This window comes from Meles meles, chromosome 7, assembly GCF_922984935.1.
Source record: "Meles meles chromosome 7, mMelMel3.1 paternal haplotype, whole genome shotgun sequence".
In the NCBI taxonomy this organism is placed as follows: Eukaryota; Metazoa; Chordata; class Mammalia; order Carnivora; family Mustelidae; genus Meles; species Meles meles.
In genome coordinates, this window is record NC_060072.1 from 290788 (window position 1) to 316916 (window position 26129).

At 66.2% G+C, this 26129-nt stretch overlaps 1 protein-coding gene across 7 annotated transcripts; it reads left to right on the forward strand.

The window, feature by feature from the left end:
* Positions 1-112: 112 nt before the first annotated feature.
* On the forward strand, positions 113-25804 carry SBF1 (SET binding factor 1). Of its 7 annotated transcripts, XM_046010719.1 has the most exons (43): positions 113-321; positions 1718-1810; positions 6594-6679; positions 7118-7255; positions 7478-7636; positions 7722-7832; positions 8200-8223; positions 8443-8548; positions 8662-8794; positions 8871-8979; positions 9069-9182; positions 9292-9369; positions 9742-9855; positions 9935-10063; positions 10147-10245; positions 10342-10546; positions 10625-10737; positions 11506-11655; positions 11894-11962; positions 12061-12219; positions 12307-12572; positions 12652-12824; positions 12904-12977; positions 13055-13250; positions 13450-13577; positions 14071-14249; positions 14354-14490; positions 14583-14790; positions 14888-15084; positions 15176-15313; positions 18213-18290; positions 18608-18789; positions 18866-19045; positions 19314-19415; positions 19499-19684; positions 19751-19877; positions 19962-20092; positions 20163-20393; positions 24000-24107; positions 24200-24411; positions 24989-25076; positions 25170-25301; positions 25388-25804. In XM_046010719.1, exons 1-43 carry the CDS (start codon positions 267-269, stop codon positions 25484-25486), a joined length of 5796 nt encoding a protein of 1931 aa, XP_045866675.1. In that variant the 5' UTR covers positions 113-266; the 3' UTR covers positions 25487-25804. The 7 variants fall into 7 exon arrangements, 6 of the variants coding, with proteins under 6 accessions (XP_045866675.1, XP_045866677.1, XP_045866676.1 ...); XR_006819501.1 differs by lacking the exon at positions 25388-25804 and having other exon boundaries at positions 24211-24411; positions 25170-25217; XM_046010721.1 differs by lacking the exon at positions 18213-18290.
* The last annotated feature ends 325 nt before the right edge of the window (positions 25805-26129 follow it).

Consider the following 26129-nt stretch of genomic DNA (forward strand, 5'->3'; position numbering starts at 1 on the left):
CGCCCCCCAGGAACCGAGCCCGCGCCGACTGGCCCAATGGGAGCCGGCAGCTCCGGGCCCCGCCCGCGGTGGGGGCGGGGCGAGGCCGCGCAGGCGTACGGCGCAGCCGGGCGGGCCGGCTGGCTGGGAAGATGGCGGCGGGAGCCTTGGCCGCCGCCGCGGAGCGGGCCCGGGGTGTCCGGGGAGCGCGGGCCAGGGTCGGGGCCGGGCCATGAGCGCGCCGCCCTCGCGTCCCCGAGCCGCGGAGCCCGCCCGCGCACCTCGCCATGGCGCGGCTCGCGGACTACTTCGTGCTGGTGGCGTTCGGGCCGCACCCGCGCGGTGAGTGCCGGGCCCGCGGCCGAGGGCTGCGGGCGGAGGGCCGGAGCCGGGAGACCGGGAAGGGTCAGCCGGGGCGGCGGGAGACGCGCGCTGGGGCAGTCGCGGGGACATGTGAGGCGGGCGGGCCGCGGCCGCCGGGCCAGCGCAGGGGTCGTCCGGGGCACCTGCCGGGCTGGGGTCCCGGGTCGGGGGTCGGGGCGGGGCGGCCTCCCTGAGGACAGCAGGGCAGCGCGGGACGGCGAGCCGAACCTGCCCACCACACTCGGGACAGAACCGGGTCAGGCAGAGCTTTGGCGTGGGCCTGGGAGGTGGGAGGGCCCCGACTCGCTCGGCCTCCCGGCTCCCGGTTGGGTGGGACGGGCCGTCTGTGCCTTGGCCGATTGCCGGGGGCTCTGCCTCCAGGGGCACGGATCCTTCGGCTGCCAGCCCCTCCTTGGACCCCCGGTGCCTCTGGTCTGGAGCCCGTCCGTGTGGGGTGTCTCAGGTCCCGGAGGCTTGGCGCGATGCAGCGGCGGGGGGGGGATGCAAGGACTGTGAAGAGGCGGTGTTGGGGCTGTAACTGGGGCTTCGGGAGGAAATGTGCCTCCTGGAGATGCACGGGGTGCCCTCTGTCCATCCGGAGGTGGAGAAGAGCATTCCTGGCAGAGGGCCTGCGGTCCTCGTGCCTGCAAGCCAAGCTCCGGGTGGGGGATCCTTGTGGTGACTGGTGCCGATGTCCAGGAGGTCCCCGTCTGGGGTCGGCGCCTGTGTCTGAGAGCCCTTCAGCCCAGGGGGTAGGAGAGAACGGAGCCTGACGATGACATCAGCAACAGTCATGGAGACGGGGCTGGGGAGCGCGCTCTGTGTGCCAGGCCTTGCACAGCCCTTTGTATGTGTGATCTCGTTTCTTCCTCCCAGCAGCCCACCCGGGTTTCCTTGCCCTCTCCCTCACCCGTAGAGTGGAGTCGGGCAGAGAGGTTGATTGTCTGGTCTGAGCCCCCACAGAGGCCGACCCACTACCAAGCCGTGGGCTCAAATCTCAACTGCAGAGAGGCAGTACATGTCCTCGGGGGTTCCTCTGTGGTCAGGCTGGGGCTTGACCTCGAGATTGAAAGTGGGGTTGCGCCCCCAGCCTGCTGCTGCTTGTCAGCACAGTGCCACCATCATCACCCAGGAGCCAGACTTTCTCTCCTCTTTGCCTTTCTTGCTGTGACTCTCCCTGCTGGACCCCGCACTCCAGACCCTCTTCAGTGCCCTCGGAGGACTCGCTCCTGCCTGTCCAAGGGTCCATGCCCTGACACCCTCAGTGATGAGCGTATCTTCCTCTAGAGAGGGAGGTTTTGCAGCAAGAACCTGTCGTCTTAGTCTCCCAGTCTGCGTGAGGCAGGCTCACTATCAGTGTTGCTTGGGCCCACAGAGGGAGGGCCGTCTGTTCCAAGGTGCATGTTGGGGACAGTGAGGACGCCGTGCCAGCTGGAGCAGAGGGCTGCATGGGATCCATGGGAACAAGGTTGGCCGAGGGGCTGCTCCAGCATGAGGGGCCCTGGGCTGGCGCTGCGCGAACAGAGTGGGCGTGGAGGCTGACAGGGCTGAGTGGTCTGGGAAGGGTCTGGGGAGGCAGAGACTACAGGCAGAGGCCAGGTCGTGGCAGCGGGGGTGGGGAGTTGAGGGTGAATTAGGGAGGTGGGAGGCGGCATGGGTGGACTCCGTGGCAATCTGGCCATGACGCTCGGGACGGGCACCGCTGGCATTTGTGGCCCCTGATAACGGCAGGGGAGAAGGCTGGAGTCCAGAATGTCTGCTTACCCGAGTGTCCACCGCAGGAGAGGGGAGGGTCGTGGAGCCCCTCACTACTGCCTCCAGGGCAGGAGCTGGTCGTTGCAGGCTGGTCACCCAGTTTCAGAGTCTTGGTTGGCAGGACTCCTCCATCCCCATGAGAAAAAAGCCCACAGGCGAGGTAGGTCCCTGGCCATAGGGCTGAGGGCAGAGCCAGGTGGTGGGGGGCCCCCCCCGAGGCTGAGGAGCACTGCAGGGGGCGCCCGTGGTGCCTGCTTTGCCACCTGATAGTTCTTGACCTTGGGCCGGCCTTCCAGCTCCCTGCACTTCAGCTTTTTCATCTGGAGTTGGAGTGAGGGCAGACCCTCCAGGCTGCGGTGAGCACGAGGTGGACACAGACGTGAAGCTGTCCTCATGGGAGGCCCCCGGAAACCGTGGGTGTCTTGTTAGTGAGGAGCAGCAGGCGTGCAGACACCCTCAGGCACTGATACAGTGGGCCGTGCTGCTGGAGGGGGGGCCTGTGGGCTGCGGGCCTGGGACATCGGGACTGGGGTGCGGCGTCTTCGGGGTTCAGTGGAGCGGGTAGGAGAGAGGGATGCCTTGTCCTTGGCCTGGATGTAGACACCCCGTCTGGAGCTGGTGGATGCAGGGCCTGGGTACCGGAGCCCCGCCTGAGGGAGCATCTGGTTTTGTGGTGACCATCTGGTGGATTTACCAGGCATGGTAAGAGCATGGGGAGGGGGCTGAATGGAACCCCAATTCCAGAGTGCAGACCCCTCCCCTGGTGAGTCGGGGGAGCTCCTTCACTCAGGACATGGGTTTGGCACCTTCTGGACCCTGGGGCCAGCGCTGGAGACACTGTGGGGGCCCGTCAGATCGTACCTGCCCAGCTTCTGAGCTGGGAGGGCCCTGACGGTGGTCGGCTGATTGAACACAGCATGGCCGGTGCCAGGGCGTACCTTTGGGAACAGGAGACACACTTGACCTGACCAGGGGGCTGAGTGCATGGGAGGAGGGGCTGGACCCCTCCTGGTGCACCCCCTCCCCACGCCCGGCCCCTCCCTTCTGTCCCATGGTCTGGCCTCTCAGACCTGACTGTGCTGAGCGGGCCACATTCCTGGGCCCCATCGACTCTCCCCACCCATGTTCCTGCCCTCTGGAGCAGGTTGGGGCTGTTTGGAATGGCCTCAGCTGGCTTCCCCGGGAGCCGGTCTGGTCTGCCTGGGGGAGAGTTGGGGAGGACCGCTCCGGGGGCTGCAGCCCCTCCGCACACATCCTGTTGCTGTGGCTGGTTCAGCCCGAGTGTTGAGGCGGGTGGGTGGAGCCGCAGGAAGGTCCTGTCCTTCCGTCACCCTCTTCCTACAGCTGAGCGGGTCCCAGGGCGTCGGCGCTGGGGTGTGGAGGAACGGGAGGGGCAGGCAGAGGAGGCTGCCGTCCTCCCTTGCCTGTGCTCACAGTGTGTGCCGGCCTGGGCTGGCCCCGCAGGCGTCGGAGCCTGGCACTGGCCACAGCCAGCAGATGACAGAACGCGTGCTCTGCGCTCTCTAGCCCGGCGTCCAGGCTGCAGCCCACACAGGGCTGGCTGTGGGGACATGGTTGCAAGAGGAAGTGCTTGTCCCCATCCGTGTCGCAGGGGACTTTGGTGCCTTTCCCCCCAAGGCCTCCCAGAGAGTCCTGCCCTGGGACGTATGATGGTGCTGGCTGGACTCGTTCTACCCCGGTGGGCTGATGGGGTGTCCTTCCTCCTCCGACGTGGGGGAAGCTCTCGTGGGGCAGGGAGCTCAGCCGCCGCAGGTCACCTTCATCGCCACGAGGGCTCAGGCGGGTGGGGAGCACTGGGAGACATGGCAGAGCCCCCATCTCCCCCCGGTGCCTGCCAGTCAGCAGCCAGATCGCAGCCTAGCCCTGCTCGCTAGGTCCTGTCCCGGAGCTGGGGTGTGGGCCGGGTCTCAGAGAGGGTTGCAAAGAGACCAGGAGTCAGGGCCTCTCTATGGTGTGCCCTTCCCGGGAGGGCTTGCCTGTCCTGGGGCACCCTGGCGCCCCATAGCTGTCCTTTACTTCTGATTAAGGAAACTGTTTGCTTGTGGGGTGTGTGTGGGGCTGGCGTGGGAGGGCGGTGGTGTAGCTGGCGGTCTGCATTCAGCCCTGCTTAGGCCGTGGTCCGTGCCAGGCACAGGCGCAGTGATGGACACACAGACGTAGCTCTTGCTGACGGAGTTCCCGTGTGGCCCAGCCAGCCAGTAGGTGCACCAGGAATCCCAGAGGGGTATAGTGGAGGGAGGGAGGTCCTGGGGGGGTCCTGCTGTAGGCCCCAGGCTCAGGCAGGGTGCAGAGGGCTGCCTGGAGGAGGGGGCACTTTTGGGGCTGAGACCCGAAGGCCAAGTTTGGGACCATCATGGCCCAAAGGAAGAGCTGGGAGTGATGGGGGAGATGCGTACTGGCATGGGCTGTGGGGGCGGTTGAAGGGAGGCCTGCAGTTGGTCCTTCAGGGGGCGGAGCCATGCAGGTGGGAGTGGGTGTTTCACAGGATGAATGGGGTGGGGAGGGGGTGGTGGCCCGTGGCCAGTTACCTTGTCTGCTTCCCCGTGGGGACAGGCTGCTGAGAACAGCCTTCTGAGCTGTCTGGCCTTGGGAGGGAGGCTGTGGGGCAGAGGCTGCCGTCCCCGTCTGCACACCCCCCTCTTCCTTCCTCCGCCCGCTGCCTCGTGGCAAGAACTGGGTGAGACCTGGGTGCCGGCCAGGCCCAGGCCCAAATGGTGGTTTGGGGCTATGCACAAATCAGCCCTCAGCGGAGTGGGTGGGGAGGGAAGCCGTGGCTCAGGGTGAGCTGGCCTGGGCCTGTTGAGGTACCCTTGGGGGTGGGCCTAGAGGGACCCCAAGGGACTTTGTCTTAGTGGGCCCCATGCGTGTGTGTGTGCTCGCGTGTACAGAGATACGGTACCAACAGACACCTGTTCCTCCTCGCCGCCTCGTCTGCTGTCTCGTCGGGGTGTCCGTGTGGGAGGGGGAGGGGAACAGGAAACTGAGGTTTTGTGAGTCAGTCACGGCCCCTCCTCGCCTCACCGGCAGCAACCTGCCGGCTGCCGACCTCCTTGGCCTGCGCTCCGGGATCGCGGAGGGTGGGCGGTCTCCTGAGGTTGCCGCTGGGCTTCTCTGTTGTCGCCTTACGGGCTCTGCTCACCAGTGCCCAGGCCCGCGGCTCCTGTGCACATCCAGGGTGGACCGGGCTGGCTGGAAGGGGGCGGGGGCGGCGGTATCCAGCAGGTCCTCAGACGCTGTGCGTCTTGGCTTTCTGGGCTTTCTGGGCTTTGGGGCGGGCCCGTAGGGAGGCTTCATGCCCACTGCCCACTCCTTCCCCGTTTGCTCCCACTCTTCTCCGGGTGCAGGCAATGGTATTGAAGCTGGTTCGAGCAAAGGGTGGGAACGTCTACACTCAGGGACCTGCCTGTCGTGTGCGGGGGGTGAAGGTAGGGAGGTTTCTGTCGTACCTGCTTGGCCCTGCTGCCATGCCGGGTGGCAGCTGGCGGTAGAGCGGAGACCTGTGTCCGTCACCTGCTGGTCTCGTGAGGCGAGTGGCCCCGGACAGGGCCCCCAGCACTGCCTCCTAGTTTGGCTCTAGGGGCTGAGCAAGAGGCTGGGGCCTCTGACTGCACCCACGCGGCCGGAGCTGGGAACGGCGCCCTAGCCGCGGAGCAGGGGAAGCTGCCCCGGGCCTCCCGCCCCGGCCCTCCTGCCCAGCCCAGCGCCCCAGTCCGTGTGGCTGTGCACAGTGCTGTGTGCAGGCAGAGAGAGGACAGGCACGTATGCAACACCTTCAGTGGTCCTGACCGTGGCCGGATCCCCAGCACTCGGGAGGGTTCTCCTTCTGTGGGTATCCCAAGACCTGGTCTCTGTCCTTCCTAGCCGCTTCCACTCCTCTCTGGGTCCTGTGCTGGGCCCATCCATCTCCGAGGCGATGGGGCTGGCCGCGGTCTGGGCCTGGGTGTTTGCTCCCCCGGCACAGACCGCAGGTGTGAGACCTCTGCCTCTTGAGGGTGTTCAGAGCCGGCGGGTGAGGTGAGCCAGGGACTGGGGCTGGTCCTCGCGGTGCTCCCTGCCGGGCTGGGGAAGTGCTGAAGCCGGTCGGCGGCTGTGCCATGGTCCAGAGCTGCGCCGCGCTCGCTGGAAGGGCCTTCTGGCTGGGGGTGTTGGCGTGTTGGGGAGGGGCACGGGAGTGGCGCCAGCCTGAGGCGTCCGTGCTTTTGGTGCCCGGCCTAGCCAGAGGCTTTCAGGACTCCCTACCCATACTGGGGGCTTCTCTCTGTGCCCTCCGGTGGCCCTGGGGTCCGTAGCTGCCGAGTAGCCACCCCTCACAAGCCTATTTTTAGGGAAGTGAAAGGTCTGGGAGCTGAGGCTGGTCTGATGCCACACGAAGTCCAGGCTGGGTGAGAGCTTTCCATCGAAGACCTGTGAGGCTCCTGACTGGGTGGGGGGTGTGAGGGGTGGGAGGCTCCCTGACCACCTACTCCCGTCCTCAGGGAGTGGGGAAGGCCAGGGCCAGATCCTGCAGCGCTTCCCAGAGAAGGACTGGGAGGACAACCCGTTCCCCCAGGGCATCGAGCTGGTGAGTGGGGGGGGGTGCTGGTGTGGGGGGTCAGGTTGGCCCCGGTGTCCCCAGGACTGTGAGGAGCCTCTGCGGTGCCCCGTTCCCGGGCGGGGGGGCGGGGGGAGGAGCCGTCTGAGCCGCTGCAGGGGATGGAGGGGGGGATGGTGGGCGTGGCTGGCGGGGTCCTCAGTGCCCACGTCACAGCCTGTTGTCTGTCCCTTGTGACGGTGGAGACCATGTCGGCATCACAGGGTTCTCTGGCCACACAATGAGTCCAGAGGCTGTGACTTCCTTTTGCGGGGAGAGGGCCGAGGTCCAGGAGGCGAGATGCACCCAGGCTTGCAGACTCGGGTGCTGCCTGCTACGCTGGGCCGTGGTGTCCATGCCCTGGGCGAGGGCGGGGAGCCAGAGGGAGCTGACTGCTGACCCCTCCCCCTGCCCCACCTGGCCCTGCAGTTTTGTCAGCCCAGCGGGTGGCAGCTGTGTCCTGAGAGGAACCCGCCCACCTTCTTCGTCGCTGTCCTCACTGACATCAACTCTGAGCGGCATTACTGCGCCTGCCTGACCTTCTGGGAGCCGGCAGAGCCCACACAGGTCACTGGGGACTCTGGGGTGCAGCCTGCGTGGGCTTCTGGCTGTGGCCGACTCCCTCTGCCTCTGTCCTTGGGTGTGTCCCTGTCTGTGGCGAGTCCCGGTGCCTCAACCCCACGGAGGCTCGAGTTCCCAGAGGACTGGTCCCGACTGAGTCCCCTGCGTCCTGCCCCTGGGCCCGTGGGACATGCCTGAAAGCGAGGCGGATGGGTGTTCTGTCCACAGGAAGCGGTGTGCGCCGAGGACTCCACCGAGCGGGAGGAGGAGGCGGACGAGGGGGGCCCCGCCCAGCTGTCGCCTGCGACGCCTGGCCCCCCTGGCCAGCTGTTCGCGCCAAAGACCCTGGTGCTGGTGTCTCGACTGGACCACGCGGAGGTGTTCAGGGTGAGGCGGGCAGCCAGGGTTCGAGGCAGGACGTGGGGTGCCCCTGCCAGTGGGGCCACCATTCCCCAGTCTGTGGTCCTTGCAGAACAGCCTGGGCCTCATTTACACCATCCACGTGGAGGGCCTGAACGTGGGCCTGGAGAATGTGATCGGGAACCTGCTCACGTGTGTCATCCCCCTGGCTGGGGGCTCCCAGGTGGGTCCTGCGGGCGGCCGCCGCGCGCCCACAGCCATGGCACTCCTGCTGTCCCAGGCCGTGACGGGGGCGGCCTGTGGGCCCTCAGAGTCCGGCGGGGCTCGGCATGGCCCGGACCTTGGATGCTCTGCTGCGTCTCGGTGCTGCCGTCACCCGTCTTCCCCTCCTGGCCCTGCCTGCTCACCTGCGTGTCCCGTGTCTTGCCCGGCTCCCTACCTGGCGCCCTTCTGTTTTTCTACTCTCTTGCTCCTTGGGTGTGCCTGTCTCTGGATGTTGGTGTCAGCTGTCTGTCCGCTCTGCTCCCTGGTCAGTAACCCCACATGTGGGTGCGTCTAACTGTGTTTCTCTGCCCGTCTGTCCCGTGCAGCTGGACTCCGTGGAGGACGGAGTGGTATGGATTCTTTGTTTCTTCTGCCCACCCAGGCCCCACCTTGCCCCAGGTCAGAGGCCCCGAGTTTCCTGTACAGCACTGCGTGGCCTGGCAGGCCCGGCCTGGCCTTCCCCTCACGTTAGGAGGCCTGTCTTGGCCAGCCTCACCTCGGCTCACGGAGCTCTGGGCCGACACGGGTTTGGTTGGAGCCGCTGAGCGCTGGTCCCTCTCTTTCCGCAGAGAACCATCTCTTTGGGGGCCGGGGACCGGCAGGTCATCCAGACCCCACTCGCTGACTCGTTGCCCGTCAGCCGCTGCAGCGTGGCCCTGCTCTTCCGCCAGCTGGGTGAGCGCAGCCGTCCCCACCTGCGCACGCCACCCCCTCCTCCCCCCAGGGGCTGCTGGTCGGAAGTGGGGTTCTTACTCAGCCGGCCCTGCGAGCCCGTGTCTCCCCCGCAGGCATCACCAACGTGCTGTCGCTGTTCTGCGCTGCGCTCACGGAGCACAAGGTGCTCTTCCTGTCCCGAAGCTACCAGCGGCTCTCAGACGCCTGCCGGGGCCTCCTGGCGCTGCTCTTCCCGCTCCGATACAGGTGCCCCCGCGGCCGCCTCGCCCCTCCCCTGGCCCCTCCGTGCCGGCCGCCCACACTGAGCCCTTGCCCGTTGCAGCTTCACCTACGTGCCCATCCTGCCGGCGCAGCTCCTGGAGGTCCTCAGCACCCCCACGCCCTTCATCATCGGAGTCAACGCGGCCTTCCAGGCGGAGACACAAGAGCTGGTGAGGGCTGTGGCCTGTGCCTTCCTCCTGTTCCGGGCCGCGCTGACTGGCTGGCGGCTCCCTGACCGCTTGCTCCCTTTGGTTCACAGCTGGACGTGATCATTGCTGATCTCGATGGCGGGACGGTGACGGTCCCTGAGTGTGTGCACATCCCGCCCCTGCCGGAGCCGCTGCAGACTCAGACTCACAGTGTGTTGAGCATGGTGAGGTGGGGCTGGGGGCTCCAGGGAAGCTGAGAGGGGGTCCCTTGGCTGCAAGGGCAGCCCCAGGCCCTGGGTGTGCGGCCATCCCTGCTCCCCTCTGCTTATGCAGGTCCTCGATCCAGAGCTGGAGCTGGCTGATCTTGCCTTCCCACCGCCTTCAACAAACGCTTCCTCCCTGAAGATGCAGGTGGGGGTCCCCGCGGTCCCAGTGCGGGCGTGCGCCAGCCTGTGTCCTCGTCAGGTCCGCGGCCCCGACGGCCTGCGGGCACTGCCAGTCACGCCGTGCAGCCAGCCCTCCTGGGCCCGTCGCTGGGGGCCCCGTGGGGGGCCTTGTGAGTCTCGGGGGTTGTCGGCGCTGAGCCTCCGAGGAATCGCTGTGGCTCTATGTGAAAGAAGCTTGGAGGGGCAGGATGGGCCAAGGGAGGGGCCCAGGAGGCCTGGGCAGGGCGTGGATGGGTGTGTTTGGTGTGTGGGGAGGAGCTGGCGTGGGGCGGGGTTTGGAGGGCTGGGCCGGGGCAGGCCCAGGGGCCCGGGCCTCACTGGCGCCCCCCCCCCCCAGGACAAGGAGCTGCGCGCCGTCTTCCTGCGGCTCTTTGCCCAGCTGCTGCAGGGCTACCGCTGGTGTCTGCACATGGTCCGCATCCACCCAGAGCCCGTCATCCGCTTCCACAAGGTGCCCCGCAGGTAGGGCTGGGGGTGGAGGCGGGCAGGGGGTCAGCGCTGAGGGGCTGACCCCCTTGTGTTGCCCCCAGGCAGCCTTCCTGGGCCAGCGTGGGCTGGTGGAGGACGACTTCCTGATGAAGGTGCTGGAGGGCATGGCCTTCGCAGGCTTCGTGTCAGAGCGTGGGGTCCCTTACCGCGCTACGGACCTGTTCGACGAGGTGCGCCCCCACCCCAGCGGGGAGGAGCCCCTGCCCCCACTCCCAGCTTCGCTCAGCCGGTCTGACCCTGCCCCATCCCACAGCTGGTGGCCCACGAGGTGGCGCGGATGCGGGCGGATGAGAACCACCCCCAGCGCGTCCTGCGTCACGTCAGAGAACTGGCGGAGCAGCTCTACAAGAACGTAGGCGGGTGACGCGAGGGGGCGGGCCAGCCAGGCCAGGTCGTGGTGCCGCCTGGCCCTGGGTGGCTTGCCCACACTGGCCTGTGTCCTCTGCAGGAGAACCCATACCCTGCTGTGGCTATGCACAAGGTGCAGAGGCCCGGGGAGGCCAGCCACCTGCGGCGGGCGCCGCGCCCCTTCCCCCGGCTGGACGACGGCATGGTGCAGTGGATCGTGGACCAGGCCGCAGCCAAGATGCAGGGCGCGCCCCCGGCCGTGAAGGCTGAGAGGAGGACCACTGTGCCCTCGGGGCCCCCCATGAGTGGGTGACGGGAAGGGGGCCAGGGCGCGGGGCCCAGGGTGCACGCGAGTCAGAGATGAGAGCGTTGTCTTCCCGCAGCCGCCATCCTGGAGCGGAGCAGCGGGCTCCACGGCAACAGCGCGCGCCGGCTGGAGGTGGTTCGAAACTGCATCTCCTACGTGTTTGAGGGGAAGATGCTTGAGGCCAAGAAGGTGAGGGCAGCCGGGCGCAGGGAGCCCTGTGAAGGGTGCTAGCCCTGGGCTCCGCATGCCTGCTGGCGGCTGGAGCAAAGCTGGGCCGGCAGGAAGGGCGGGTGACACCGGGTCTAGGGCCCCTTCCTTAGTGCGGCTGGACAGAGCCTGCGGGGAAGCTCGCAGGAGGGATTGACTTCGTTTTCGGGACATCAGAACCCGAAGGTTTCCCCCGCCGACTTTCTTCTCCGTTCTTCGCGACTGAAGTGCCGGCCTGCACGGCGCCGGGCGTTTGCTGGCACGCGCCTGTGGCTTCCACAGCAGCCAGCTCGAGTCCCGGCCTCACGGTCTCCTGGGAGGGGCCTTCAGGGCTCCTGCTGGTTTTACGATGAAAACTAGTAAGAGAACAAGTACACGGCCCTTTGTGCACCCTGCTCGGTGCCCAGCAGGCCGGCAGTGGGGCTGTGGCCATGGAGGGGGGGGGTGCCTGCTGGGGCTCAGGGCCAGGAAGTACCCCCGGCTGTGGATGGGCAACGTCTCCATCTCCGCGGGCTTTTGCGTGTACAGAGGGCAGGCTCGGCCAGAAGTTAGTCTGTGGGGCAGTGAGCTCCCTGAGTCTGGGCGCACCTGACCTAGACCGTTTCCAGATCCCCTCTGTGCTTAAAGCCTGGGCTCTGATCTCTTGGGGGTCCGTGGCCCTTCCCCTCCTGGGCTCTGTGCCCTGGCCTCCCCCGCCTTCCCTCCAGGGCACGGTCGGATGCCCCCAGCCCCATGTTCCCCTGTCTCCAGCTGCTCCCAGCTGTGCTGAGGGCCCTGAAGGGGCGCGCCGCCCGCCGTTGCCTCACCCAGGAGCTGCACATCCACGTGCAGCAGAACCGGGCGGTGCTGGACCACCAGCAGTTCGACTTCGTCGTCCGCATGATGAACTGCTGCCTGCAGGTGAGCCCGGGCTCCCTCCTGCCGCCGCCGCCCCGAGCGTGGGGGCGGGTGGGGGCACCCCGGTCCCCCTGCGGGCTGCGTCTTCTGGCCGGGCCCTACGGCTGGGAGGGGTCCTGGTCCGGGTGGGGATGGGGACTCTCGTTGGAGGGCGCCTCTTGCCCTGAAGCTCTGGGCGGCTCTTGCGGCCCTGGGGGGCTGGGCGTGTGGGGGCGGCTCCGAGGGCTCCCCGCTCCCGCAGGACTGCACCTCCCTGGACGAGCACGGCATCGCGGCTGCTCTGCTGCCCCTGGTCACGGCCTTCTGCCGGGTGAGTGCTGGGGCCGCCCCGCTGCCCTTCCCTCGCCCCCTCCTGCTGCACCTGGTGACCCCTCCGCACTACCCCCCCCCCCCCCCCGGCCTCTGTAGAAGCTGAGCCCAGGAGTGACCCAGTTTGCGTACAGCTGCGTGCAAGAGCACGTGGTGTGGAGCACCCCGCAGTTCTGGGAGGCCATGTTCTACGGGGATGTGCAGACCCACATCCGCGCCCTCTACCTGGAGCCTGCCGAGGACCGAGACCACGGGCAGGTGCGTGGGGGCTCCCGGGCCTGGGCGGTGGGGGGGCGGGTGGCAAGGGCCGGCCCCGGTCGGGGCTCACCGGCAGCACTGGGGCAGGTGGGGGATGTGTCGGCGCCAGAGGACGAGCGCTCTGCCCTGGACGTGGCATCCGAGCAGCGGCGCCTGTGGCCAACCCTGAGCCGCGAAAAGCAGCAGGAGCTGGTGCAGAAGGAGGAGAGCACGGTGTTCAGCCAGGCCATCCACTACGCCAACCGCATGAGCTACCTGCTCCTGCCCCTGGACAGCAGCCGCAGCCGCCTCCTGCGGGAGCGGGCAGGGCTGGGCGACCTCGAGAGCGCCAGCAACAGTCTGGTCACCAACAGGTGCGGGGCGCCTCGTGGGCCCAGACCGGGGGGCTCGGGCAGGTGTGCCTTTACCCACCGTGTCCCCTCCCTGACCTAGCATGGCGGGCAGCGTGGCAGAGAGCTATGACACGGAAAGTGGCTTCGAGGACGCAGAGACCTGCGATGTGGCCGGGGCCGTGGTCCGCTTCATTAACCGCTTTGTGGACAAGGTCTGCACAGAGAGTGGGGTCACCAGCGACCACCTCAAGGGGCTGCATGTCATGGTGCCAGGTATGGGGGGTCTGGGTGTGCAGACGCCCTCCTCAGCCAGTCAGGCGGGGGCCAGGGTGTGAAAGCGGCTGTCTCCCAGACATCGTCCAGATGCACATCGAGACTCTGGAGGCTGTGCACCGGGAGAGTAAGAGGCTGCCCCCCATCCAGAAGGTGAGCGGGGCCAGCCGGGGCGCGGGCTGGGTGGGGGCCCGGCGGGGGCCTGAGGGGCTGTTCTTGTCCCTGAGCAGCCCAAACTGCTGCGGCCACGCCTGCTGCCCGGCGAGGAGTGCGTGCTGGACGGCCTGCGCGTCTACCTGCTGCCAGACGGCCGTGAGGAGGGGGCGGGGGGCAGCGGGGGCGGCCCCGCACTGCTCCCAGCGGAGGGCGCCGTCTTCCTCACCACGTACCGGGTGATCTTCACAGGGATGCCCACCGACCCCCTGGGTGAGCCTCCGGACCCCTCGTCTGTCCCCACCCGCCCTCCCCCATCCAGGTCCTGGGGGGAATAGGACTTGCTCTCCTCAGGGGTGCGGGGTCTTGTGCAAGATAGGTCACATCCCCCCTCACCTGCCTGGGACGCGTAGCTCTGGCACCCCCAGACCCTGTGACCGCCCCCCCCCCACTCTGCCTGGCCTGTGCTAAGTCGGGGAACAGGTGGTGGTGCGTTCCTTCCCGGTGGCCGCGCTGACCAAGGAGAAGCGCATCAGCGTGCAGACACCTGTGGACCAGCTCCTGCAGGACGGGCTGCAGCTGCGCTCCTGCACATTCCAGGTCTGCCTGGGGCACGGGGTGCATGGGCGTGCTTGTGGGTGGGGGGGCGGGTGCCTGGCTCTCCCAGGTCCACAGGCATCCAAGCCCCCAGTCGCGTGCTTGTGAGCTGGTGTGGGGCTGGACCTCACCCACCGCGCCCGTCTCTGTTCATGCACAGTAGCTCAGTGTCATCGGCGTGTGTGATGTGCTGGCCTTTAGGGCTCCTGTGTTTGTTTGGGGGTACCCTGACCCTGGCACCCGTGTCTGGAACGTGCACTGTGCCCCGTGCGCCTGAACATCACACCAGCGGATGTGACACTTGGTGAAGGACCAGGTCCCTCAGCCTGGAGGTCGCACGTGGTGTGAGGAGGGCCCCTGTGCGTGCCCACCGCCGCTTGGGAGGACGCCCCCTGCCAGGCCCCCCAGGGGGTCCCCCGCTTTTGCCCGCAGGCCTCTATGGCCGGGGCCAGACCCACGGGTGCCCAGATCTCTGAGCGCCTCTTGTCTGGCGCAGCTGCTGAGGATGGCCTTTGACGAGGAGGCGGGCTCCGACGGCGCCGAGCTCTTCCGAAAGCAGCTGCACAAGCTGCGGTACCCGCCGGACATCAGGGGCACCTTCGCCTTCACGCTGGACCCCACGCACGCGCCCGGCCGGCCACCCCGCACCACCAAGGACAAGGGCCCTTCCCTCCGGTATGGAGCTGGGCCCCAGGGCCGGGGCCCGCACCCTCCCCGTGTGCCTGTCCCCCGTGTCCATTCTGCTCGCCTCTGCTGACCCTGTGTACGCACCCCTCCAGGACCCTGTCCCGGAACCTCGTGAAGAACGCCAAGAAGACCATTGGGCGGCAGTACGTCACCCGGAAGAAGTACAGCCCTCCCAGCTGGGAGCACCGGGGCCAGCCTCCTCCTGAGGACCAGGAGGACGAGATCTCAGGTGGGAGCCCGGACAGCCCCAGGTGGCCGTGTGCAGGGCAGGGGGGTCCCGCAGTCTGTGGGTGACGCGCCCGTGTGCCCGGCCTGCCCCAGTGTCGGAGGAGCTGGAGCCCAGCACGCTGACCCCTTCCTCGGCCCTGAAGCCCTCCGACCGCATGACCATGAGCAGCCTGGTGGAGCGGGCGTGCTGCCGGGACTACCAGCGTCTGGGGCTGGGCACGCTGAGCAGCAGCCTGAGCCGCGCCAAGTCCGAGCCCTTCCGCATCTCCCCAGTCAACCGCATGTACGCCATCTGTCGCAGGTGAGCAGGCCGTGCCTGGGGGGACGCGCACCCGGCGGGCTGGGTGGTTGTGCCCCATGCCCCGCGGCTGCGCCCTGACGCTTCCGGCTCCTCGCAGCTACCCGGGGCTGCTGATCGTCCCGCAGAGCGTCCAGGACAACGCCCTGCAGCGCGTCTCCCGCTGCTACCGCCAGAACCGCTTTCCCGTGGTGTGCTGGCGCAGTGGGCGCTCCAAGGCCGTGCTGCTGCGCTCCGGGGGCCTGCACGGCAAGGGCGTCGTCGGCCTCTTCAAGGCCCAGAACGCGCCTTCCCCAGGTACCCGCCGACTCCCCCCACTGCGCGTGCGCTCCCTCCCCGGTGCCCCGTGCGCCCCTCAGCCTGGCTCCAGCTCTGCCTCCTCCCCCAGGCCAGTCCCAGGCGGACTCGAGCAGCCTAGAGCAGGAGAAGTACCTGCAGGCCGTGGTGAGCTCCATGCCCCGCTTCGCCGACGCGTCCGGGCGGAACACGCTCAGCGGCTTCTCCTCTGCCCACGTGGGCAGCCACGGTGAGGGGCGCTTGAAGGCTGGAGGCCTTCCGGGGGGCTGTGCTAGCGTTTGGGGAAGGCAGGCCAGCGAGGGGGCAGCACGTGGGGTATGGGACTTGTGAGCACCCTGAGGCCCCACTCTCGCCAGCCTTCTGCCCCCGAGCCAGCAGCTGCTGCTCTTAAAGATTTTATTTGTTTGATTGACAGAGACAGCGAGAGAGGGAACACAGCAGGGGGAGTGGGAGAGGGGGAAGCAGGCTCCAAGCTGAGCAGAGCCCGATGTGGGGCTCGATCCCAGAACCCTGAGATCATGACCTGAGCCTTAGGCAGAGGCTTAACCACTGAGCCCCCCCGCCGGGCGCCCCTGGGCGGAGCTTCTTGACCTCCTCGTCTTCCGTGCCTGTGGCCTGCCTTCAGGTCCCTGGACACAGCTGACCCTTGAAACCCCCACCTGGGCCGCATCCCTGCTTTGTCCTGTCCTTCCCACCACTGCTTTGTCAAGGCCATCTGACTGCTTGGGCTACATCCGTCATCTATCCTGGTTCCTTCCGCCTTGTCTGCGCTGGGCTCCCCGTCCCTGTCCCCAGCATGGGCTATCTCAGCAGCCCCTGGCCCTGCTGGCCCCACATGGATCCAGGCCCTTAGGGCCCAGCCCTGCCTTCTGTCTGGCATGGCAGGGTCTCACTGTCACAGGCGGCAGAGAAGACACCGGGCCTGGGAGGTGGGGGCCATGAGAGGGCCCCGCCCCTCCCCGTTGGGGCCCTGGCGTGGGGCAGCCGCAGCGGGGCTCAGTGAAGCGTGTGTGTGCTGCTGTCCAGGGGGTACGTGGCTGCTGTGGAGGGCTGGTCTGACCTGGTGACAGGTGGGGACCTTGCTGGGGAGGTCAGCTGTCTTTGTGCTGGCTTCCTGGACAGGCTTCCAGGTGGGAGAGGACACCCGTGGGTGCCGTGTTGGTGGGGTCGGCCTCCTCCAGGGCCCTTGCTCCAGACAGTCACTTCTGCATCGCAGCTGGCCCCGTTTGCTTCTCCCTGACCCCGTCCTCCCCCATTTCCCCCAGGTCTCCCCATTTCCCCTGCCCCTCCACCCTGTCACTCCTGTCTGACTCGGACCCCCCCTTCCCCCCACCCCATCTCCTCCGTGGGCCTCGTCCTCTGCTGCCCGTTTCTCCTTGCCCTGTCTCACCGCAGTTGATGCCGTCTCCCCGCTCCCTTCTGCCTGGATCCCCACGGATGCCCTGTCCCTGTCCACCTCATTCTCTCGGTCTGGGTGATAGACTCTCGGGTTAATCCTCGGACTCAGGACTCCAACTGCTGTCCAGCCCACGTGGCTGCCTGTGCTTGGGGCCTGGTGTCCAGTGGCCTCGTAGTCTGGGCTTGATCTGTGAGTCTCCCCTTGCTGGCCTGGGCCTGACCCCCACCCCAGCCTGGTGGGGTACCAGGCTCCGCCAGGGAGGTACGGCTGCTGTGATTGATGTGTGTCCCACCTGGTTCACAGTCTGTAGATTACACACGAGGGGTCACTTTTTTCTGTGAGATGCGCCTCACGTGCTGGGTGGTGCGGAGGGTCCCTTGCTGGCTGGGCCTCCCAATCCCCTCCTCTCACACTAGTTTGCGTTTTCTTGCTCCAGCTCCCAGATGTACTTGGGTGCGCGGGTGGGTTTTGGGGGCTGGTGGCCCGCCAGTGGACGGATCTCCTGGAAGTGCTCCGGCTGCCTCATTCTTCTGGCTCTGCCCACTGCCCAGGGCCTCGTGGCGGGGAGGGGATCGGGGGGGGGTCTCCAGATCCCACGAGGGCCTCCAGCTTTCCCTGTCGAGGTCTGAGGAGGCCCCATACCCTGCTTCTGCCCTGCTCGATGCCCCTCTGCAGCATTTCCCTTGCTGTCTGCGCACCGGCGCTCGTCCCTGGTTGCCGATCGGTCTGGGCTCACACTACAGGGCACTCTGGTTTCAGCTTGTGTCTGTTGTGACCACTTGATGGGCACTGGGGACACGGGGGCCTGGAACAGGGGTGGCCAGTGTGCCCTTGTGGTCGCTCATGTTCCTTGTTCAAGTGGCTTTGGGTCTCCCAGACGTCCCGGCCGTCGTGGGGTTTGTGGATCCACTACTGGAGGGAGAGTCAGGGCTGCAGGTGGCCCTCCCTCCAGGAGTCTCTGTCCCCAGTGTGGCCTGGACATCCTTGACTGTTCGCAGAGCCCCCTGGCGCTGCCGTCCTGTGCTCCTCAAGTCCAGAGCCAGTCCCCCCGCCCCCATGGCCTGGGGCATCTGGGGCCTCCACCAGGTGCAGGTTCTAGTTGAGACAAACCACGTCCTTGCTGCGAGTGATGGTGTGTCCTGCCTGCAGTGTGGCGGGCTGGTGCCCTGCTGGTCTGTGGCCGCTGCTGTGGCGGGTAGGGACGGTGCCTTGCTGCCTTCTGCAGAGGCGGCCGAGCCCGGGCACTGGGGAGCTTCCTCCCCCAGGCTCCCTGTGCCTCCAGGCCTGGCCATCCCAGCCTCTCAGGCACGTGGCCCTCTCCGCCAGTGCTGCCCCGGGGCTCAGGCCTGTCCGTGTCCACGGCTCCAGGCTGGGAGCTCCAGGCTCCAGGCTTCCCCTTCTCCAGGCTGTACCTTGCGGCCCCTCTGCAGGCAGTGCCGTGGGGGCTGCTGGTGCAGGGACGGAGCTTGGGGGAGGCGCTCGACGGAGAGCCCAGGTTCTTGTCTCTCTTCGGATCCTCTTTGCTACTGGCCCTCTGTTCCCTGGCCTGCCCCTGAGGGCCAGGAGGGCTCCGAGGGCCTTGGTATTGCCCCCCACTATCTGTGGGGCCCCTGGGGGCTTGGTGGGAACCCAGCCCTGTAGCTAGTCCTCTTGGATCACAGGCCCTCCATGCTGGGCAGACCCTCGAGCCTGGGGTCAGGCCTGAGGCTTTTCTCTGCTGTGCCCCCAGTGCCCAGCCCCAGAGCCAGGGTCACCACGCTGTCCAACCCCATGGCGGCCTCGGCCTCCAGACGGACCGCTCCCCGAGGTACCGTACTGGCCGCACAGGCTGGCTCCCCCCACCTGGCACCGATGACCCCCGTGCGACTGAGTAGTCGTGGGCACTAACGTCCCCCACGTCTGGCACTAACAGCCCTGTGTGATGACCAGCATAACCCAGCCCTTCCCACAGCCCTGGGCGCTAACAGCCTGAGGCCCCGAGTCCCGCCCCAGGCCCCCGACACTAACGCAAATGCAGGCCCAGCTGGGGTCCCTTTGGCCTCCCCTGCCTTGCCTGGGGAGCTTAACCCCAGGTTAAGGGGTGCCCCAGGCCTGCTCAGGCACTCACGTGGTTTCTTTGTGCAGGGAAATGGAGCAGTGTCCGGGCCAGTGGGCGCAGCGGTGGGCTTGGCGTCGATGTGGGCTCCCGGCTGGCAGGCAGAGACCTGCTGAGCCCGCCCCAGGCTAACGGGGCCCCCCCGGACCCAGGCTTCCTGCAGCCCCAGCGTGCAGCCCTCTACATCATTGGGGACAAAGCCCAGCTCAAGGTGACTGGGCGGGGGCCCAGGGCCCGGCGGGGGCCCCAGGGCCCGGGCACATCTCACCGCAGCTGGCCTTCTTCAGGGTGTACGGCCGGACCCCCTGCAGCAGTGGGAGCTGGTGCCCATCGAGGTGTTCGAGGCACGGCAGGTGAAGGCCAGCTTCAAAAAGCTGCTGAAGGCGTGTGTCCCGGGCTGCCCTGCCGCCGAGCCCGGCCCTGCCTCCTTCCTGCGCTCGCTGGAGGACTCGGAGTGGTTGATCCAGGTGCGTGAGCCGGCGTGTCGTGGGGGGCCCACTTACCTGCAGCCGGGGCAGATGGGGGCATGGCTTGCTTGTTGATGGCACTGGGCCTCTGGAGAGGGCGAGAGACCTTTCCCACCCGGACGGCAGTGCCGTTGATGGAGGGAGGAAGGGAGGGCCACCTGCTCCTGCCGGGGTGCGGCAGGACATCTCGAGGACGGGGCGGGGCGGGGCGGGGGGAGCCCTCGGGGCCTGCGTGGCTGCGGGGTGCGAGGGCTGCCCGTCCCAGCAGCTCCACAAGCTGCTCCAGGTGTCGGTGCTGGTGGTGGAGCTGCTGGACTCGGGCTCGTCCGTCCTGGTGAGCCTGGAGGACGGCTGGGACATCACCACCCAGGTGCGTGCCTGGCCGTGGGGACAGCCGGGCGGGGGGGGGGGATCCCCGCGGCCACCGCGCTGACGGGCAGGCGGGGCCGGCAGGTGGTGTCCCTGGTGCAGCTGCTGTCTGACCCCTTCTACCGCACGCTGGAGGGTTTCCGCCTACTGGTGGAGAAGGAGTGGCTGTCCTTCGGCCATCGTTTCAGCCACCGCGGCGCCCACACGCTCGCTGGCCAGAGCAGCGGCTTCACGCCCGTCTTCCTGCAGTTCCTGGACTGTGTGCACCAGGTAGGCGGGCGCCCACGGCGGGGGGGTGCCTGCGGCCTCCCGGCCCTGACCCGTCACCGCGCACAGGTCCACCTGCAGTTCCCCATGGAGTTCGAGTTCAGCCCCTTCTACCTCAAGTTCCTTGGCTACCACCACGCCTCTCGCCGCTTCCGCACCTTTCTGCTCGACTCCGACTATGAGCGCATTGAGCTGGGTATGGGGCAGGGCGGGGCCTGGGCCGGGGCCGGGGCCGGGGCCGGGGCCGGGCGGGTGGCGGGGCTCAGCTCTCCCCCCGCAGGGCTCCTGTACGAGGAGAAGGGGGAGCGCCGGGGCCAGCAGGCATGCCGGTCCGTGTGGGAGTACGTGGACCGCCTGAGCAAGAGGACGCCCGTGTTCTACAACTACATGTACGCGCCCGAGGACGCGGAGGTGAGCCAGGACCTGGCCGGGGCGGCCGGGCGCCCTCCTGCCCAGCGCCTCATGCCAGGCCCGCCCCCAGGTCCTGCGGCCCTACAGCAACGTGTCCAACCTGAAGGTGTGGGACTTCTACACTGAGGAGACACTGGCCGAGGGTCCCCCCTATGACTGGGAACTGGCCCAGGGGCCCCCCGAGCCCCCAGAGGAAGAGCGGCCTGATGGGGGCGCGCCCCAGAGCAGGCGCCGGGTGGTGTGGCCGTGCTACGACAGCCGCCCCCGAGCCCAGCCGGACGCCATCTCACGCCTGCTGGAGGTGAGCACCGTGGTGTTCCTCAACCCGGGGGCCCTGCCCCTCTCCCTGCTCCCCCGGGCTCGTGTTTGTGGGCGGCGATGGCCAGAGGCTGCTGTCCCAGACCCCTGGGACCTAGGAGGTGGCTTCTTTACTCCAGGCACATGTACGGTTGGCCCTCAGGGAAGACGGGGTTTCTCCAGGGACTGTCCCGGGCACCTGTTGCCTGGGTGCCCCTGGCTGTTGGCCACCGTGGAGTCCCTGGTGGCCCTGGGCCCAGCCTGCCCCCGGCCTCTATTAGAGCGAGATGAGCCTGTTGGCCTGGAAGTTGGGGGTGGCCGTTTAGGCCTCTCTGGCCCTCCCTCTGCTGCCCTTGGGGGGCACGTGGGTTCAGCCCCAGAAGTCAGGATCCGCCGGGGCGGAGTCCTGTGCATGGGGGCTGAGCTGGCCGAGTCTCCACGTGGGCCTCCGCTCCAGAACACGGGGGCTTCGCCTCCCCCTCCCGTCCAGGGCCGTCGGGCTTTTGGGGGCTACCTAGGCCCTTTGGAGCCTGTTCCGCTGTGGGGGAAGGGGCAGCGTAAACAAAGGATGTCCACGGTGCAGCGCTGGGCCTGGCCGAGAGGCACCCATTACCCGGGGCTTGTGGCGGGGAGACAGGTGACCCACAAGCTCAGAGGGCCAAGGAGACCAGACCCTTCGTCTCTGGTGATTGCGCCTCGGAGTCTGATGAGAGTCGTGCTGCTCGGCTCCCTTGCGGGGTCGCGTGGCCGTGTCCGTCTCACCGGCCCGTGTCTTCAGGTTCGCGCTGAGTGTCTTGTACTCGGCACGCGCTGGTGCTTCCCCAGTCTGACGCTTCCTCTCGCCGGCGGGTCTGGTACCTTTACGCTTAGCTGTTGGCCTGTGGCCGGGAGTCCAGCTTTTTAAGTCCTCCGTGTGCCCATTGCGGCGCTGCCGCACGGCTGGTTTGCTGAGACTTGGCATCCGGTCCCCCGGGTGGCCCCGAAAACACGGTGGTTTCTGCCTGGGCCAGTTGTGCCCTTTGATTTTTAGTTTCATGTGTTTAAGGGAATCTCTACACCAACGTGGCGCTTGACCCACAACCTGAATCAAGAGTCGCACGCTCCGCTCTGCTGACTGCCCAGCCAGGTGTCCCGTGCCTTCATTTTTCATTATTTTTGTTTATTTACTTTGTAAAATTTTTATTTATCTGAGAGAGACACAGCGAGAGAGGGAACACAAGCAGGGGGAGTGCGAGAGGGAAGCAGGCCTCCCGCCGGGTAGGGATCCCGATGCGGGCTCGATCCCAGGACCCTGGGACCATGACCTGAGCCGAAGGGAGATATTTAAGGACTGAGCCACCCAGGACCCCTGATTTTTTTTTTTTTGAGATTTACTTGAGACAGAATGACAGCATAAGCAGGAGCAGCGAAGGGAGGGGGAGAGAGAATCTGAAGCAGACGACTCTTTGAGCACAGAACCCGACATGGGCTCAATCCCATGACCCTGAGATCATGACCTGAGCCGGAACCAAGAGTCAGACCCCCCCAACAGGATGTACCACCCAGGTACCCAGTGCCTTTATTTGTTAAAGGCTGCTTTCTGGACGGCTGGGTGGATAGGTTGGTGAGGCACCTGCCTGCGGCTCAAGTCATGCTCCTGGGGTCCTGGGACTGAGTCCCATGTCGGGATGTCTGCCAGTCGGGAGCCTGCTTCCTCCTCTGCCCCTCCCCCTGCTTGCGTGCCACCCCCGCTCCTGTCAAATAAATAGCCTTACAAAACAAAAAGGGTTTTCTCTTAGAATATAGAATTTTAGGTTGACAGCTTTTTAAAATATATACATATATATATATATATATATTTTTTTTTTTTTTAAAGATTTTTATTTATTTATTGGACAGAGACACAAGTAGGCAGAGAGGCAGGCAGAGAGAGAGGAGGAAGCAGGCTCCCCGATGAGGAGAGAACCCGATGCGGGGCTCGATCCCAGGACCCTGGGAACATGACCTGAGCCGAAGGCAGAGGCTTTAACCCACTGAGCCACCCAGGCGCCCCTACATATATATTTTTAATTTTATTTATTTGTTTGACAGAGAGAGATCACAAGTAGGCAGAGAGGCAGGCAGAGAGAGAGAGCGGGAAGCAGGCTGTCCACTGAGCAGAGAGCCTGATGCGGGGCTCGATCCCAGGACCCTGAGATCATGACCCGAGCCGAAGGCAGAGGCTTAACCCACTGAGCCACTCAGGGGCGCCCTAGGTTGACAGCTTTTTACATTCAGCAGTTTAAAGACGTTGTTTTCTGGCATGCATTCTTTTTTTTAAAGATCTTATTTATTTGAGAGAGTGGGTGCATGAGGGCAGAGGGGAGAAGCAGACTCCCCGCTGAGCTGGGGGCCCGATGCGGGACTCGATCCCAGGGTGCTGGGAGCACGACGCAAGCTGAAGGCAGACGCCTAGTTGAGCCACCCAGGTGCCCGCATTGTTTCTGATTGAAAGTTGGTGCTTTTCCTTGTCCTTGTAAACTGCGTGACATGTCGCCCTCTCTCTACCTTTAAGATTCTCTCTTCACGTCTGGTTTCAGCAATTTGACCATCACGTGAGGTTTTAAAGTTTTTTTAAGTAACCTCTACACCCAGCGCAGAACTGGAACTCACGACCCCCACGATCAAGAGTCATATGCTCTTCCGACTGACCAGCCAGGTGCCCCTTGGCGGGGTTTCTGGTCCGTCCTGCTTGGAGCTTTCTCAGCTTCTTAGATCTACGCGATGAGGGTTTTCATCAAATTTAATGCAATTTTGGGCGTAATTTCTTTTAAAAGTTTTCTTTTCCACGCAGTCTCTCCCTCCTTTCCTGTGGGACTGGACTGACCCAGAGGTCCCTGAGGCGATGCTTCTTCCTTCCAGGACCCCGCGTTGAAGCTCACTGCTCTGCTCTTCCATAGCGCTAATACTCTCCTAAGCCCGTCTGATGACGCTTTCATTTTAGATACCGTATTTTTCAGCCCTAGAATTTCCGTTGGTCTTTTTTAAACGGTTTCCATTCTCTGGGGAGAGCCCCCATCCGCTTGACCGTTCTGTCCGTCTCTTTTACATCTTAAACATATTTAGAACCAGCGGTTTGAATTTCTCGCATGCTAATTCCAGTACCTGTTTCTTTCCTGGATCTATTTCTTTTAACATTTCCCTTAAGTTTAACTCTCATTTTCTGCTTTGTCTAGTAATTTTTTAAAATAATCGACATTGTGGGTTCTGCATTGTCGAGGGTCGGGACTGTGTTTGGGTTTTTCCCGCGCACAGTTACAGGAGGTGTGTTCGCTCCGGCCGGCCGGAAGCCCTGCACCTCCCTGCGTCGAGCGGCTGAGGAGCTGCCCCCTGCCAGGCTTGTGCCATCTTGCCTGGCCCGTGGCGGTTTACTCCGGGCGGCCGCGGCCCCGAGCTCCACGTCTCTGCCCGGTGCTTGCTTTCGCTCCAGATAACTGGGTTTTGCCCATCCCCCACCCCCCCACCCGTGCTCCGGCAGTCCTGGTCTGACCTTTCCATCTCCGCACCTTCCCGCCTTCCAGAGTTTGGTCTTTCCGCGCTTCGGTCTGGGTATTTTCTTCTGAATGACCCTAGTTTTCCGCATGTCCCCCAGGAGCTACAGCGGTTGGAGACGGAGCTGGGGCGACCCGCGGAGCGCTGGAAGGACACCTGGGACCGGGCGAAGGCAGCACAGCGCCTGGAGGCCCGGGCGGACGGACGTGTGAGCAGACCTGGGTGTGGCCGAGGGTGAGCTCGCCGGCAGGAGGGGGTGGAGGCCACCGGCCCTGACACAGGCCCCCCTCCTGTCCCCAGGGCACCCCCAGCTCCCTGCTGGTGTCCAGCGTGCCCCACCACCGCCGCTCGCTAGGCGTGTACCTGCAGGAGGGGCCTGTGGGCTCCACTCTGAGCCTCAGCCTGGACAGCGACCAGAGCAGCGGCTCCACAGCGTCCAGCTCCCGGCAGGCAGCGCGCCGCAGCACCAGCACCTTGTACAGCCAGTTCCAGACGGCCGAGAGTGAGAACAGGTGTGAGGGCACGTCCCGCCACGCGGCGTGGACTCCCGAGCTGGGGCACCGTGACTGCGGGATGGGTCAGAGGCTGGGGGCCGGTGCCCTTGGCGAACGTCTGGCCATCTCTTGGGTGGAAGGGTTTGTGGGGGAGGCCGTCATGCCAGAACAGTGGCCTGAGCTGAGCCGACCGTGGCTGGGGAGAAGCAGGAGGGGCTCTTCTAGAAGGGGTTTGGGATGTAGAACCAGTGACCACGGCCAAGCCACAGGCTGAAGTTGGGGCCCGGCAGGCTGGAGAGGGGCCGTCTCGCCTCCCTAGAGCGGCCTGCTGCGTGTTCCCCGTCCCAAGACACCTGCCCTACACGTGGGGCTGCTTCCAGGAGACCCCGAGACCCTGGGGTTGGCCCTCCAGTGTCCTGTCACGCGAGGGTGAGGGGTGGGGACCCTTCTCCAACCCTTGTCGGAGGAGAGTCCGGGGGCTGCTCTGTGGCCCCCCGGCCAGTCTAGCCTTCGAGTCCAGCCTTGGGTCTGGTTGAGGGCAGGGGCTGGGACGGCGCCGACGGCCAGCCTGGCCCTGGGTCTGCTGTCCGCGCAGGTCGTACGAGGGCACCCTGTACAAAAAGGGGGCCTTCATGAAGCCCTGGAAGGCTCGCTGGTTCGTGCTGGACAAGACCAAGCACCAGGTGAGTGACCAGGGGGCTGAGGCGGGGAGGCTGGAAGCTGGGGTGGGGGGCGCTGCCCTGACTTCCTCCCCTCCCCCCGGCCTCCCCACCCAGCTGCGCTACTACGACCACCGTGTGGACACCGAATGCAAGGGTGTCATCGACCTGGCCGAAGTGGAGGCCGTGGCCCCCGGCACCCCCACCATGGGTGCCCCCAAGACCGTGGACGAGAAGGCCTTCTTTGACGTGAGCTGGGGCGGGGGGCCCGGGGACGGCAGGGCGGGGGGGCCCCTGGGGGTGGGACCGTGCAGTCAGTGACCCGCCGTTCCCAGGTGAAGACGACGCGTCGCGTTTACAACTTCTGTGCCCAGGACGTGCCGTCAGCCCAGCAGTGGGTGGACCAGATCCAGAGCTGCCTGTCGGACGCCTGAGCCGGCTCTGCGCCCAGGGCTAGAGACCACTCGGGGTGGGCAGGGCCCCCCGGCCATGTTTACAGCCCCCAGCTCCACAGTATTGCGGCCCCCCCCCGCGTGTACAGCCCCTGCCCGCTCCCACCCCTGCCCACCGCCCGCCCGGCCAGCGGTAACTTATCTTGGAGTTATGGGGGAGCCCGGCCGGCAGGTGCCCATGGTACAGCCTCGCGGTGGGCCTGTAAATAGACCCTCCCGCCCCGCCCTGCACCCCGCCAGCCTGCCGGTCCGCACCGGCCGCCCGTCCCTAGAACCAGAGTCTATAAAGAGAACTAACAAGACGCCCGTGCTGCTGTCTCCTCGGCCCACGCCCCACGTCCCACGCCCCACCCCGACTGCTCTGCCCGGGATGCACGTCCACCACGTGGGGCCCGAGCTCTGGTGCAGGAGGCACGGGGAGGCAGCTTCAGGGGCCCCTGCTGGCGCCCGGCCACCCTGAAGGGCGGTCTTGGGGCCTGCCACACCCCCCAAGCGCCACCTGGACAGGTGGTGGCCATCTGCAGGGGTGCTGGGAGGCGCGCGGACAGGGCCGGACAGTCCGGAGGATGGTTCCGGCTCAGGGAGTCTGGGGGAGACGTGCCGAGGAGGACGGGCTCCCCGGGGA